The 12,654-nt window shown below is 35.4% G+C and overlaps 1 protein-coding gene across 3 annotated transcripts in view; it reads right to left on the bottom strand.

Moving 5' to 3' along the window:
• Positions 1 to 12,654, bottom strand: part of nalcn (sodium leak channel, non-selective) — a 74,386-nt gene that overhangs the window by 60,350 nt on the left and 1,382 nt on the right. Inside the window, exons 2-11 of one of the 3 annotated variants that reach the window (XM_044132071.1) lie at positions 9,376 to 9,489; positions 9,106 to 9,167; positions 6,937 to 7,077; positions 6,648 to 6,830; positions 5,429 to 5,512; positions 5,170 to 5,309; positions 4,940 to 5,068; positions 3,684 to 3,835; positions 2,621 to 2,763; positions 2,242 to 2,346 (exon numbers count right to left, since the gene is read on the bottom strand). In XM_044132071.1, the coding sequence (XP_043988006.1) occupies positions 2,242 to 2,346; positions 2,621 to 2,763; positions 3,684 to 3,835; positions 4,940 to 5,068; positions 5,170 to 5,309; positions 5,429 to 5,512; positions 6,648 to 6,830; positions 6,937 to 7,077; positions 9,106 to 9,147 (1,119 nt within the window). In that variant the 5' untranslated portion in view covers positions 9,148 to 9,167; positions 9,376 to 9,489. Of the gene's footprint in view, positions 1 to 2,241; positions 2,347 to 2,620; positions 2,764 to 3,683; positions 3,836 to 4,939; positions 5,069 to 5,169; positions 5,310 to 5,428; positions 5,513 to 6,647; positions 6,831 to 6,936; positions 7,081 to 9,105; positions 9,168 to 9,375; positions 9,490 to 12,654 lie in introns of all 3 variants that reach the window. The other 2 variants (XM_044132072.1, XM_044132073.1) reach the window with 2 other exon arrangements.

Here is a 12,654-nt window from a genome sequence, read left to right as displayed (position 1 = left end):
CAGTATAATTGGAATAGTTAGTTGCAGGAATTGCTCTTTTCAATGTAAATGCTATACTGACATAGCCTATTTCAACATGAGCAAGTTTTATATTTAATGGCAAAATTTGCATTGGTGTGGTTAAAGCCACATGCACTGATATACTGCTTAAAACTACTGCAATTTTTAAAAATACTTTTGACTTTTACTTTTTATCTCACTTTTATTGTTATAACATTTTTATTCATATTTCTTATCCATACTGCAGTTTGCTTGTTTGTTAAGTCTCTAAGCTAGTGCAGTGAAAGACCATCTTTCTTAGCTTCTTTACTTTGGTGGCTCAACTGTGATACAAGTTGTTACGTCATACACTCAAATTTAAGCTGGTGAGTTTGCTGTGATCATTTTTGTTGAATTTGGTGACTTAATTCAAGAAGTAATTCCTTTGCTGCTTTGAGTCTAAAACATAAATGTACCAGGGAGTTGCACTTAAAATTCCAACATACATATGTGGGTCTTATATTAATAATTGCTAATTATCAAGATCTAATTTCAATCCATGTTGGTATGTTTCCTTTTCCTGACAAAAATAATTCATCTTAAAGCTTTTTATAAAGCTTAAATCTTATTATATTCTTCTTATGAATACACGCAGCGTTAATGATTTTCTGCCGATTATATTTTTGGACTACAAAGTTGTTGGAACTAGATTAACACTCAGACTAATCATATTTGTGTGCTGTTCATTCCATTTTAGTAAGTAGTCATTGGCAAAGCCCAGAAATATGACTGCAAAGATTACAAAAAACCTGCCAAGAATCACATATTTATATTTAAACACCAGTTAGAATTGAAGTTCATATGATTCAGTTCCAGTGGCATTTGTCATTTTAATCTGTGATTCCCTTATGCCAGCAAAAACATTTAAAAATTGGCAGCTAGATTTTTATTTTATATTTGCGTCCGCTTTTGGTGGCTTATAATAAAGTACTGGATTCTTTCCTTGATACAAGACAAGTAAAAAAAATCAAAGAAAATTGTACATCTTGAAATATGCTAAATGCTAATCAAAACTCTGACTTACTGCACAGCCACAGATTCAATACATGCTTGTATTTGAGTCAATAAAGCCACATCCTGGAATATTTTGTGAATATTCTTCTAGACTCTCATAAGCTATAATGAAAGTCCTATAGCTGAAAAGGTCCATATATGTACTCTTCATGATCAACTCTCAATTTCCTAATCAAATGAAACAACGCTTGATTACGAGTAGACAGATAATTAGGTCATTATTCATAAGCATATTTTTAAGGAACCAACAGCCTTATGTGTCGGGGAAAAAACTAACTTTGGATGTTATCATGAATGTTTTGTCACTCATTTAAATATCTGCAGTCCTCTTCTTTGCCAACTACTCCATGAACCTTTTCAGATTTCATTATGATACAGTTACAGACTTACATGTATTTTTAATGCAATTTGGTTAGATGAAAACACAGAGGACACTGTTTTGAAGGAGAAAAAAATGCCCCATGGTTTCAAATGTGTTTACAAATACAAATGTACAAAGTGTGGTGTCAATTTAAATTCAGCTTCCCAGACTTAATACTTTGTAGGAACTCTTTTTGCTGGAATCACAAATGTAAGTCTTCTTTACAAACATTTCACATCTGACATTTGATATTGACAATTTTACCTATTCTATTTTTTCTTCTTTTGCAAATTAAGTCAAGCTTAGAGTGGATGGAAATTATCTGTAAGCCACAAATGCTGCCACAGATTCTCAATTGAAATGGAATTACGTTGATTAGGCCATTCTAACACATGGATATGCTTTGATGTAAACCAGTGCATTACATCTTGGCTGTATGCTGTGTATGTTGTCCTGCTACAAAATAAATATCTACTCCAATCTCTAGTCTTTTGCGGCGTTTAGTAGGTTTGGCTCCTTTTAATAGGCTCCCATCACCTCTGACTAGCTTCACTTAACATGAAGAAGAAAAGTATCTTCCCAGCACACCGTTGTTCGTGTGAGTGATGTGATGTTAGCAGAATTGGTTTTGCGCTACACGTAGTGTTGTGCATGCAAGTGAAAAAGTTTCATTTTGGTCTCATCTGAACATCTGTTGACAGATTATCCTAGCTGTGGAGCTTTATGGGGTTCACACTGAAAGGCAATGGTGCGCAATATACCCAAGCTGTCATCATGACAATTTTAGGGCAACACTCACTTTGTGTCTATGAGTGTGATAGTCATACCTGTGTTGTAGCAGTTGATGTGGTACTGCTCCTCGACCCCCACATCTGCTGAAATTGCACTCTGATCTCTGCAAACGTCTCAATGATGACAGCAATAAACACATTCTGGAGTAGAAAGGACATGGGGAGTGAACCCAAGATATGCTAAGACAATTAAAAGTAAATGACCAAAAAAAGAAGAACTGTGCATGAGCTCTCTTCACTATATATTAGATGACAGTCCTTCACTAATTAGCCCGAGAACATTTTGCTAACAAGGAGAAGTCATTACTCCAGTAGGTAAAATATTGGGTGATGTCAGTTAACCTGAGCTTTTTTCATATTTAACTGCCTTCTGTAATTATTATGGGAATAGCAATAGAAAGACAGAAGCTCTAACCTTGACGAGCCAAGCCAAGAAGAAAATGAGAGTTATAAAGTAGAAGTAGGAGCGCCAGCGCGGGAAACTGTCGATGGCTCTGTACATGAGAAAAACCCAACCCTCCTGTGATGCAGCCTGATACACAGTGAAGATACTTGTACCTAGGAAATAGAGAACCAGAAGAAAAAATGCAAAAATATTTTCAGTCAAATATTTTCATACTTCGATTAGTTGAATCTAAGGTTACAGGCCAATCAGCAGAAATGAGTATGACAAGACAGGAGAAAACGTAAGATGAAGATGCACATGAGTTGGGTACTAAAGCACTTTTTATCTAACACCGATTTCATACTTAGAGACAGTCCTTAGAACAGATCTGCAGGTTATTGTGACTTTTAAAATTTGCAGATCTGATTAAACTGTAGACAAGCAACAGCATAGGACTGTCCAGCAGTGATCACAGGAAGGAGACCCGTTCCATTTTCAAAGATCTTCATTTTTATAAACATGTCCTGTGGTGTGCATATCGGTGGCAGTATTACATTGTTTGGGAGTTTTGCTGCATATGAATCTGGTGCATTTTTTTAAAAAATTTATCAAATCATCAGTAAAGAATGTCATGTGGAAATACGGTTGTGAAGCAAAAACAAAATCCAGATCCAGATCATCCAGGTAGCTGAAGCTTCAGCAAAAACATTCCATTCAAAATGACAAGAATTCAAATTTGCTTAAGGACAAAGAAACTCTATATTTCAAGTTTTAATATAAGATGTAGAAGCAAATCCAAAAGGCTTGTTTGAGCAAGGCAAAAAACTGTGGCTCAGTCAATCCAGTTCTGGAAGGCAGAAAAATTTTTGACCAATTTTACACCATTCAAAAAGGAAATTCTACCAAATACTAAGAAAATGTAAATAAACTTCAGAATCTGAAAGAAAGTCTAGAAAAATTATTAGCTAGTAATTTTAATTATTACTTAACGATTACATAGTAAATATAAATGGCTTTAATTAATAACTGTTACTGGACAAAAACCAGAAGAGTTCAATCTGGTTTAATGTCAGACATTGATAACAACATATACCTAGTTCGTTGAATCCACTGTAACCAAGCTCCTGTCTGGTGAGGCCATAATCTTCTAGATCCACACATTTGAAGCCAAGAGGGCACTGGTAGCCCTCTCCATCAGGGGAGCAGTGAGTATCGGGGATGGCAAAGCTGTTCCATGTCACATTGCTACACAAAAGGGTAAAAAAATAAATAAATAATCACATCTTATATAAAGTACCTCATAATTCCAAAAGAAAAACTGAATTTAGTGTGACTGAAATACTTTTTATATGTATAACTTTCTTTGAGGTAAAGGAGTTTCCAGAATCTGCTTAGTTTCACTAATGAAAACTAATTCTCTTAAATCGCCTGCCCAGACACTCATCCAAATTGTTTATTAGGGATTACAGGATCAGAAGGGATAATTTAATGCACAGTCACAAAGGCCAATCAGAGGCACAATGATGATTATAATAAAGCTAATTATGCAGGCCTGAAATAGATCAACATGTCTTATGAAACCGAGTCATTTCTCGTGACGACAAACAGGAGGAAAATGAAGCCCAACATTAGGGTCAAAATGACCTGTGAAAACAAAATACTAATGACTTTTTTTATTTGAATAAATAAAAACTAAATGTTTAGAAATTATTCAAGATCACCTATTTATGTCAACATATGGCCACCGGCATTTAAAAAAAGAAAATCACTTACATTTCAATACGTGGGAAGAGCATGTGAACCGTGTTCTTCTCTATAAGTTTAAACTATAAAACGTATTCCCAACCATATATAGAGCATTGCAGAAATGCACAAAAAACGTACATTTCCAGAATTTGGGATCAAAAAGTAAATTTTATCTTAGCACATTGCTGCGTAATTGTAATGTGGAAGGAAAAATGTATAGTGTTGTTTTTTTACAAATACAAATCTGAAACGTGGCAGCTAATGTGGCTTTATATAAAAAGCTTGCTAAGTAAATATGCACAAAATGAAGGTTCGATTTTTCAATATAGTTCAGTGTGAGAATATTCTATTGCAATAATAGATGTTATACCTATATGACAGATGTTTTCTAGACAGAATCATTATATGTGATCATAAAAAATTATTCTATAAGAAAAAATCATGACAACCAGCTTATTTATATATCTTATATACATATAAGATATATACTGTATATATATGTGTGTATGTGTTTCACATAATGCCACAAATCCAAGGGCAACACCATTAAGTTTCCAGAATAAAATATAAAATTAAAGTGTTTTATTTTTAGAAGATACTTACTCTTTTTCTGTATCATTTGTAACACAGTGACGATTGAAGGTTCCAAACATCTGAACACCCAAAATTCCATAGAGCAGGAGAAAAAACAGGAGGAAGATTGAGACACTCCAGATCTGTTCCCCCGAGCGCCTGGGAAACAAAACAGAGAAGGCAGATTTTGCATCACTACAAGGATACATATCCACAAAGTGTCCGCATACTTTTGAAAAATCCTCATCGTAGCATTTTACTTCAGAATGTTGGTAATCCGGGAACGGGGGAGCTCAAAGCGGAAGTAGATCCTAAAGGCACGGATCATTATTAGTGCTCGCGGTATTCTCAACATTCCCCATGGAGACATCTGATCCACAAGCTTTGCTATTTCAAAAACCTTAACAGATGAGAAAAATATTAGTAATATAAATATAGACCTAACATGAGAACTGCAATATGCAGTCAAAGAAGCAATTGTATTTATTACTTTTAAAAACAATAAATAATGCAACTCACCTGAAGTACCAAGGAGACCCAGATGAAAAACACCATGAATCCATCAAACATACACCAGCGATCTTTCACATAGGAGTTGTCACCCTAAAAAGAGTCACAGAAAAGACTTGAAAGAGAAGAAATATTAAATGGATTTAATAATTTATATATTTGACAGCAAGCTAACAAATGAAAATCATATGTGGGGATATTTCAGACCATTACTTATGCAAGAGTAGCATTGCATGATCCTTAAATGAGTATGTTTTATCAAATACGTTTGTTTATTTATTTTTATAATTCAAAAGGTTGCATAGCAAAAAATGCAACAAAGACATTTGAAAAGAAGCTGAAATGCCAAGGGGCCAGTTGAAACAGCCATCCTTAATTACCACTTACAGAGAGAGAGTGTGTAAGAAGCTCTTAGGGAGTCACTCTTTCTCAGGAAGAAAGGCTGCAAATGGAAGGGTGTGTGCTGAACACTCTACAAATAAGTACCATGTTTGATTACATATACTGACAAGGGCAAAACCTTGCTATTACATTCCTACGCAATGTGGATTTTTTTATATATATATATATCCAGCACTTTCAACAATGTGATAGAAGACAGCAAAAGTTTCAGGTGCCATTAAGTTCAATAGAAGATAAGATAATTAAACATTAACCTTTTTTACATTTACAGATATTGCTAAAAGCTCCCATCATTTTTGAATCATCATTTATGAAATATAAAGAATTAGCACAGGTTTGATGTTATTTAAATGAATAACAACCCTAAGAAGATGTGTCAGCGTTAAACAGAAAAGTAACATGAAAAGAACCAGAAACAAAGGTGTTTTTGTTTTTTTTTCCCATGCTAATGCAGGCCTCTAATTGTGAGGGTATTTTTTAACTGGGGGATGCACAGTGGCGCAGTTGGTAGCCTTGCAGCAAGAAGGTATTGGGTTCGATTCCCGGCCCGGGGTCTTTCTGCATGGAGTTTGCATGTTCTCCCTGTGCATGGTGGGTTCTCTCCGGGTTCTCCGACTTCCTCCCACAGTCCAAAAACATGACTGTCAGGTTAATTGGTCTCTCTAAATTCTCCCTAGGTGTGAGTGTGTGTGTGAATGGTTCTTTGTCCTGTATGTCTTTGTGTTAAGTTTTGCATACAGAAAATATGTGTTTTTTGTTGTTTACTTTGAGGTTTTGTGCCTCTTGGGACTATCATTAAAGTTATGAACAGTCTTAGTGAAACTACCTTGATGATTCCTCTTATATGCATCTTGGCTATCATCTCGGCAGTGTAGAGGAACATGAGCAGCGTGTCCAGGGTAAATGTCACATACTGTAGCGGAGGGTAATGCTCAAAGGTCTTAGGAGTGTTCATACAAACAGAGATGACACTGATGATGGCACAAGCTCGAAGCAACGAATGGACCCACTGTAGGAACAGAAAAGAAAAGGAAAAAAACAACAAAGTGTGACTGTTTTTTTGGGGGTTTTTTTGTCAAACTGGTCAACTAGGCTTCTTATCCAGGGGGACTCACTGGTTTGTTTATCCAGAAGATGTCAGCACTGTCCGCAAGGGTCTCATCTGGCCCAAAGTCGGTCATGGGCTGGGCCTCGACCCGGGAACTCTGTTTCCTCTTCAGCATGCTGGGACTAGCTGTGCTATACAGAGAGTGGATCTGACAGGGAGAGGGAGGCGAACAGGACAATGAACAAAGCTAAATGAGGAAGTGGAGAGCACTCTGGCTACATCCAAGTCAGGGCAGTGGCAGAACTATATTTATAACTCTTAACAGCCTAGATTATATCCTGAATTTATACACTTCTTGCATATGTAATGCAGTAAAGTTATTATTGGCCATATTTACCTGGAGATTAAAAAATGGGAGTTTGGTGGTAAACTGACTTTTATGTGAGGTTAAAGTTCTGGTCAGACAGTTACATGCACTTAAGGACAATGAATGCCATCTTACTTTTGGTCTTTCATAATAAACTCGAATGTTTTTGTTTTGTTTTTGTCCAGGGTGAAATGATTAAACAATAAACTGAAGTTAGCTGTATTCTCAATACTTGGGATCACTGTGTTGCGGGAATACCTGGATATGTCCAACATTCATCCACCTAGCTGAGAGAAAAGCTGAGGGATTTTGAGATTGTGCTCCTTCTTCTTCATTCTATTGACATTGGGCAATCCACCAGTACCACTGGCAGCAAAACAGATGCTGTCAAAACCATGCTAGACAGCAGGTAGTCCGACAGGGCAGTGAGGCCTAATAAAAATACATTAAAATATTGTTTGGTGCAGAAAAAACAGGCTAACATTAAGATTTTGGAAAACCCTGACCTCTACTGTATGGCAAATTTGTAGACTACACATAAAAGTTAGGTTCATGGCAGAAAATCAATATCTTTAAAAGAACTGGATTGGCCAAGTATGTAGCAATACTCATGCCTGAATCTTGCTGGCAGCTACTAAATGCTTGTGGTAGAAGTGCAACCTCCAGAGGGACATTTAGGGATTAAACACTGGTCGGGTTGTGTATCAACAAATAATGTAATAATGCACCTCCTGGCAATGACTTTATACTTCTAACCATTTAAAATGTACTAAAGCCAACAATGTAGCGGCTTTCCAATAATGTAATGAGGTTTGTGAGAATATGAATATGAAAATGTAATAACTGAATAACTGCAGCCAATAATGTAATAATGGACTAATAGGTATAGTGGATGTCATTGTTATTTATATACAGTAATTTACAATATACAATATTGACAAAACGTTATGGTTTTGTATTTTTATTAGCAAGTCATTACCTTATTTTCGTAATGATATTTAAAATGCACAAAATATCACATGATTGGCAGGTATTATATTATTGCCCTTCATTAGCTTACTGATTGCTACTATATATTTTTAGACATCTAAACCAGTATTGAGCATTTAAAATAAACTGAAATAAATTCAAAGACTCAAGGGTTTGTCCAATATTTTTAAGTCTTTCTTCTGTCATCAATTCACGATGAACAAATAGTTTGGTTAAATAAAGTCCAAAATTAGTGACATTGTTGCTCCTGATCACAAATTATCACCAATTCACACCAAACAAACAGGTTAGAAAAATAAAGTCCACATTTAATGACATTTTTGCTCCCGATGAGTGTATGTAAACTTCTGATCAGAACTACAGTACAGACCAAAAGTTTGGACACACCTTCTAATTGAATTCATTTAGAAGGTGTGTCCAAACTTTTGGTCTGAACTGTACATCTGAGTATGGAAATATTTAATACATATCTAAGCATTACCAAGCTTTGGTTTCTGTTAGGTCAAGAAATTGTCCCTGACTTGAAATGCCAGAGTATTGGTTTACACTTCAAAACAAAATGTGCTGCATTGTTGAATGATCACCGTGATACACAACGTAGCACGCATGGAACACAGAACGAGTGTCTTCACACTGGAACAGCTCCAGTAACTTACCGTCCCCAAAAAGATCTAACAAGATCTTCATCGTACTTAGCGAAAAGGCATCAGCAGGAGAATCGTGGTGTAAAGAGTGTGACGTGGTTGTTACCTGTGCTTGCCAACATCTGCATGTATGTTTGTGTGAATGTGTGTATGCAGAAAAACAAACTGTACAGGCCATTTCAACATAAGAACACAAGAAGAAATGACACTGTGAATGGAGACAAAGCGCACATACCAAAGGGAAAAGTAAAGCTGAAATTGCTCCAGCACTGCACATAACATGCGATCAGGCATACCCTGTAAATAACACACAACAGTTAGTCAACATCATGGCTTATATGGTGTACAGTACACTACCCACATCTACAGTACGCTCATAGAGACAGGAATGCCCACCACGTCTGACATTGAGGCATATATGCGACACACTCTGTGAGTAAGTGAGTGAGTGAGTGACTGAGGTGTTGTGGAGGAGGATGGGGTGAATGAGGACATGTGGACTCACTGTGAGGCTCCTCATTGGTGCATTCATCCCCAGGTCACAGAGGGGTGGAGGAACCAACCAGACTGAGAGAGATTACAGATGCAAAAAAGAGAACGTCCCAACGGGTTGGTGGTCCTGTGGCATCGATCAGTGATCGGTAGCAGTCGGAAGAGCAGGAAAGAAAAAAGTACGAAAACATTTTCACATTTGTAGCCATGTGTATGGTGCCGGATTCTCCAATATACACAAACTGCCCTCAGTTCAGGTGAAGAAACTCAATGTTATATGACTTATTTGAAAAATAAAAAATATATACAAAATTCAATGAATATCTACTGCAGGACATTTGTTTGAACCACCATTTAATTTCTATTTTCAGAATTTCAAATAAAGATAAACATAAAGGTTTTGCAGAGAAAAAATGAATACATTGTCTTCTATGTGATGTTGATATTTGTGGAATGCTATGTATTCCACAAAGACATGTAACTGTAAAAAAAACAACAAAAACATCCAAACTAATGAGAAGAACAATAGAGTTAAAAAAAATACTAGTACTTTCTGTATTTTTCTGTATTTTTTTCATTCTATTGCGGAAATTCAATGAGAATAGTCAATGACAAAACTGAAAAACTGCTAAAACCTGCATTTATTTTAGTACCTATATTTAAAACATCAATTGTTGCTTTCTTATTTGTAGGCAAACTTGAGAGCAATTTTGGAAGGACCAAAGAGCCGCTGGAGGTTCCAGAGCCACAGGCTGAAAACCACTGTCTTGGTGCCTTGCAAGAATGTTCATGAACCTTGATTCTGTTGTGTAGTAGACCAATGCAAACAAATGCATATCGTGAATGTCAGAAAAAACTAAATGTGGTATTTTGGTTGTTTTTTTTGTTTTTTTTTTATTTTTACACAAATCTAAAACTTAAAAGTTTTGTATCCCTTTATTCACAGTCCTCTAAATCAATCCTTTGTAGAACCGGTGTTTAGTGCAACACAAATGATCAGACAGTAAGAAATGGCTGTGGTATCAACTTTTAAGTTCTGCCACAAATTCTTAATTTGATTTACGTAGACCTTGACTTGCCATTTAAACACATGAACTTGAACTAAACCATTCAATTGGACCTCCACCAACACTAAGCAACTATTAACGTAAAAATAATAATTACATTAATTTCCCTTTCCAACTACAGCAGCTTGTTTGGGTTGCCTTTTAAATCAGACATTTCGAACATTACAAATAACCCCAGCCTTAAAGTGTACATTGCTTTACTGCTTGGGTTGCTGTGGATCTGTACTAAGAATTTAAATCACAAGAAAAGCTTCTATAAAAATCAATACTTTTCAAACGAAAAACACAAAATTACACCAGCAGTACAAGCAAAACAGTGCAACTGTACCCCACTCATTCCCTCACATGTTCTTAGCAATAAAAGAAACTGTCCACCTAATAAACCACATGTAGTTGGAAGCAATTTTCCAGTGTAATTGCAACACTTAACATATGCAGATAGAGACGTGAGGGAGAGCGAAAACAAAATTGCAGGGTCTAAGTGCTATTATGTGGGAGTATAGGTGGCAAAGACTGCAATTACTTTCCCATTTGGAGAGAGGACGTGTTCTTCACTGAGAAAGATGTGATCTCTGGACAAAATAATTGTAACTGTAAGCATTTAAAAAAAAATAAATAAATCTAACTTTCTTGGTCAAAGTTTTGTTCGTGAGTCCAAAGAAAAATTGCAAGTATTCTATGTTTCTTTGATGTTTCTTAAAAAACTTTTCCGGCAATGTCATGCCTTAGCAGAATTTGAAAGGCCACTCCTGTTGTTGTCATTGATCTCATTGCTCACCATAAGCCTCATTATACCTAAAGTATAGTTAAAATGTTGAAATATATACCTATTATAATGTAACAGACACATAAATTATTATTATCTATTGTTTTTTAGCATTTTATTTAGTTTTCAAATTGCATTACATATTGCACCGAGGATCAGTGGGAAGTGAAATTACAATTTAGCTGGAAGTGCTGCATATGTAGCAAATTGAGAATAACACTGACTTTGTATAGATATAAAAATCAAAACACAATGTAAATAGTTTGATTTTCATCAATTATATACTACTTGTAGAAATAAAAAGGTAGCATCATTTTTTACAAAAATCTTATTTTTTTAGCCAATAAAAGAATATTTGATATTAAAATAAACACCAATCTATGCACTCCTCATCCCACCAGTTCATTAATATGTTGATCAGAATTGTGGTGGAAACTTAAATCCATCCAAACATCCCCCTGGGGTCATCAAATAAACTCATGGATCCATTTAAAAATGTTGAATGGATGTTTTCTTTGTTTTGCATTATAACTTTTATGATAATAATGTAAATTATAATGTTGTTGCGTTATGTGACATATGCACATGATACGTAGGCCTTTAAAGGTATCATCTATCTTTTAATAAAATATGACACTGAGCAGTTAGCTCAATAGGCAAATTTGCAAAACAACTGATAAAAAACTAGTACTCAGTCTGGAGGGAAAATTTGTCAAAGGAAAAATGTTCCACATGGTATAAATGAAAAAAGAGAACATATACAGCAAATGAGCAAAACATTTCTAGTATTTTTGCAACATCAAAATATGAAATATTAATAATATGGGGACGTTTCAAAATATCACAAATTTTAGTTAGTATATTCCAGGAGTGATTAATATGCACTCTGCATGGAAATAATATCCTGCCTAACAAGAGTCTCAATCCAGAAGACATCTGCAAATGACATGGAGGACAGTGTTGAAGATGCGTAATCGCAATAGTGAATGTTGGAAGCATGCGACAGATGAGAAATGAAGAAAATGAGGATTTATTTCCACTGATACGGTCATAAGACTATTAAACATTAATCATGCAAATTGCATCACATTCTAATATGGAGCAGCACTAATATAGGCCACCCCAATGAGTTAGCAAAATTACTTTCGTTGTGATCACCACATATTTTTACATTGTTACAACGTGCAAGAAATACAGCAAGCAGAGATTTCTCTATTACTAACATCAAAGGAGATTTTAAGTCATTTTTTCATTGGAAATGAGATGTTGGAATATTTTCCTTTGATTGTCAGAAGGGTAACAACAATAAATCAACCTTGATTTTCTTATTTTTGGGACATTAGCAATGATATTAGTTAAATCTAAAACTGATTTTATCCACTGATCTTATTTACCTCAAAAAGGGTCTGAAACTTAGCCACTGTCCCCTTTGCTCTGCCATGAGAGAGGGCTGATTGAC

The sequence above is a fragment of the Gambusia affinis genome, linkage group LG11, assembly GCF_019740435.1.
Source record: "Gambusia affinis linkage group LG11, SWU_Gaff_1.0, whole genome shotgun sequence".
Lineage (NCBI taxonomy): Eukaryota > Metazoa > Chordata > Actinopteri > Cyprinodontiformes > Poeciliidae > Gambusia > Gambusia affinis.
This window is presented reverse-complemented; position numbering and strand designations above follow the sequence as displayed.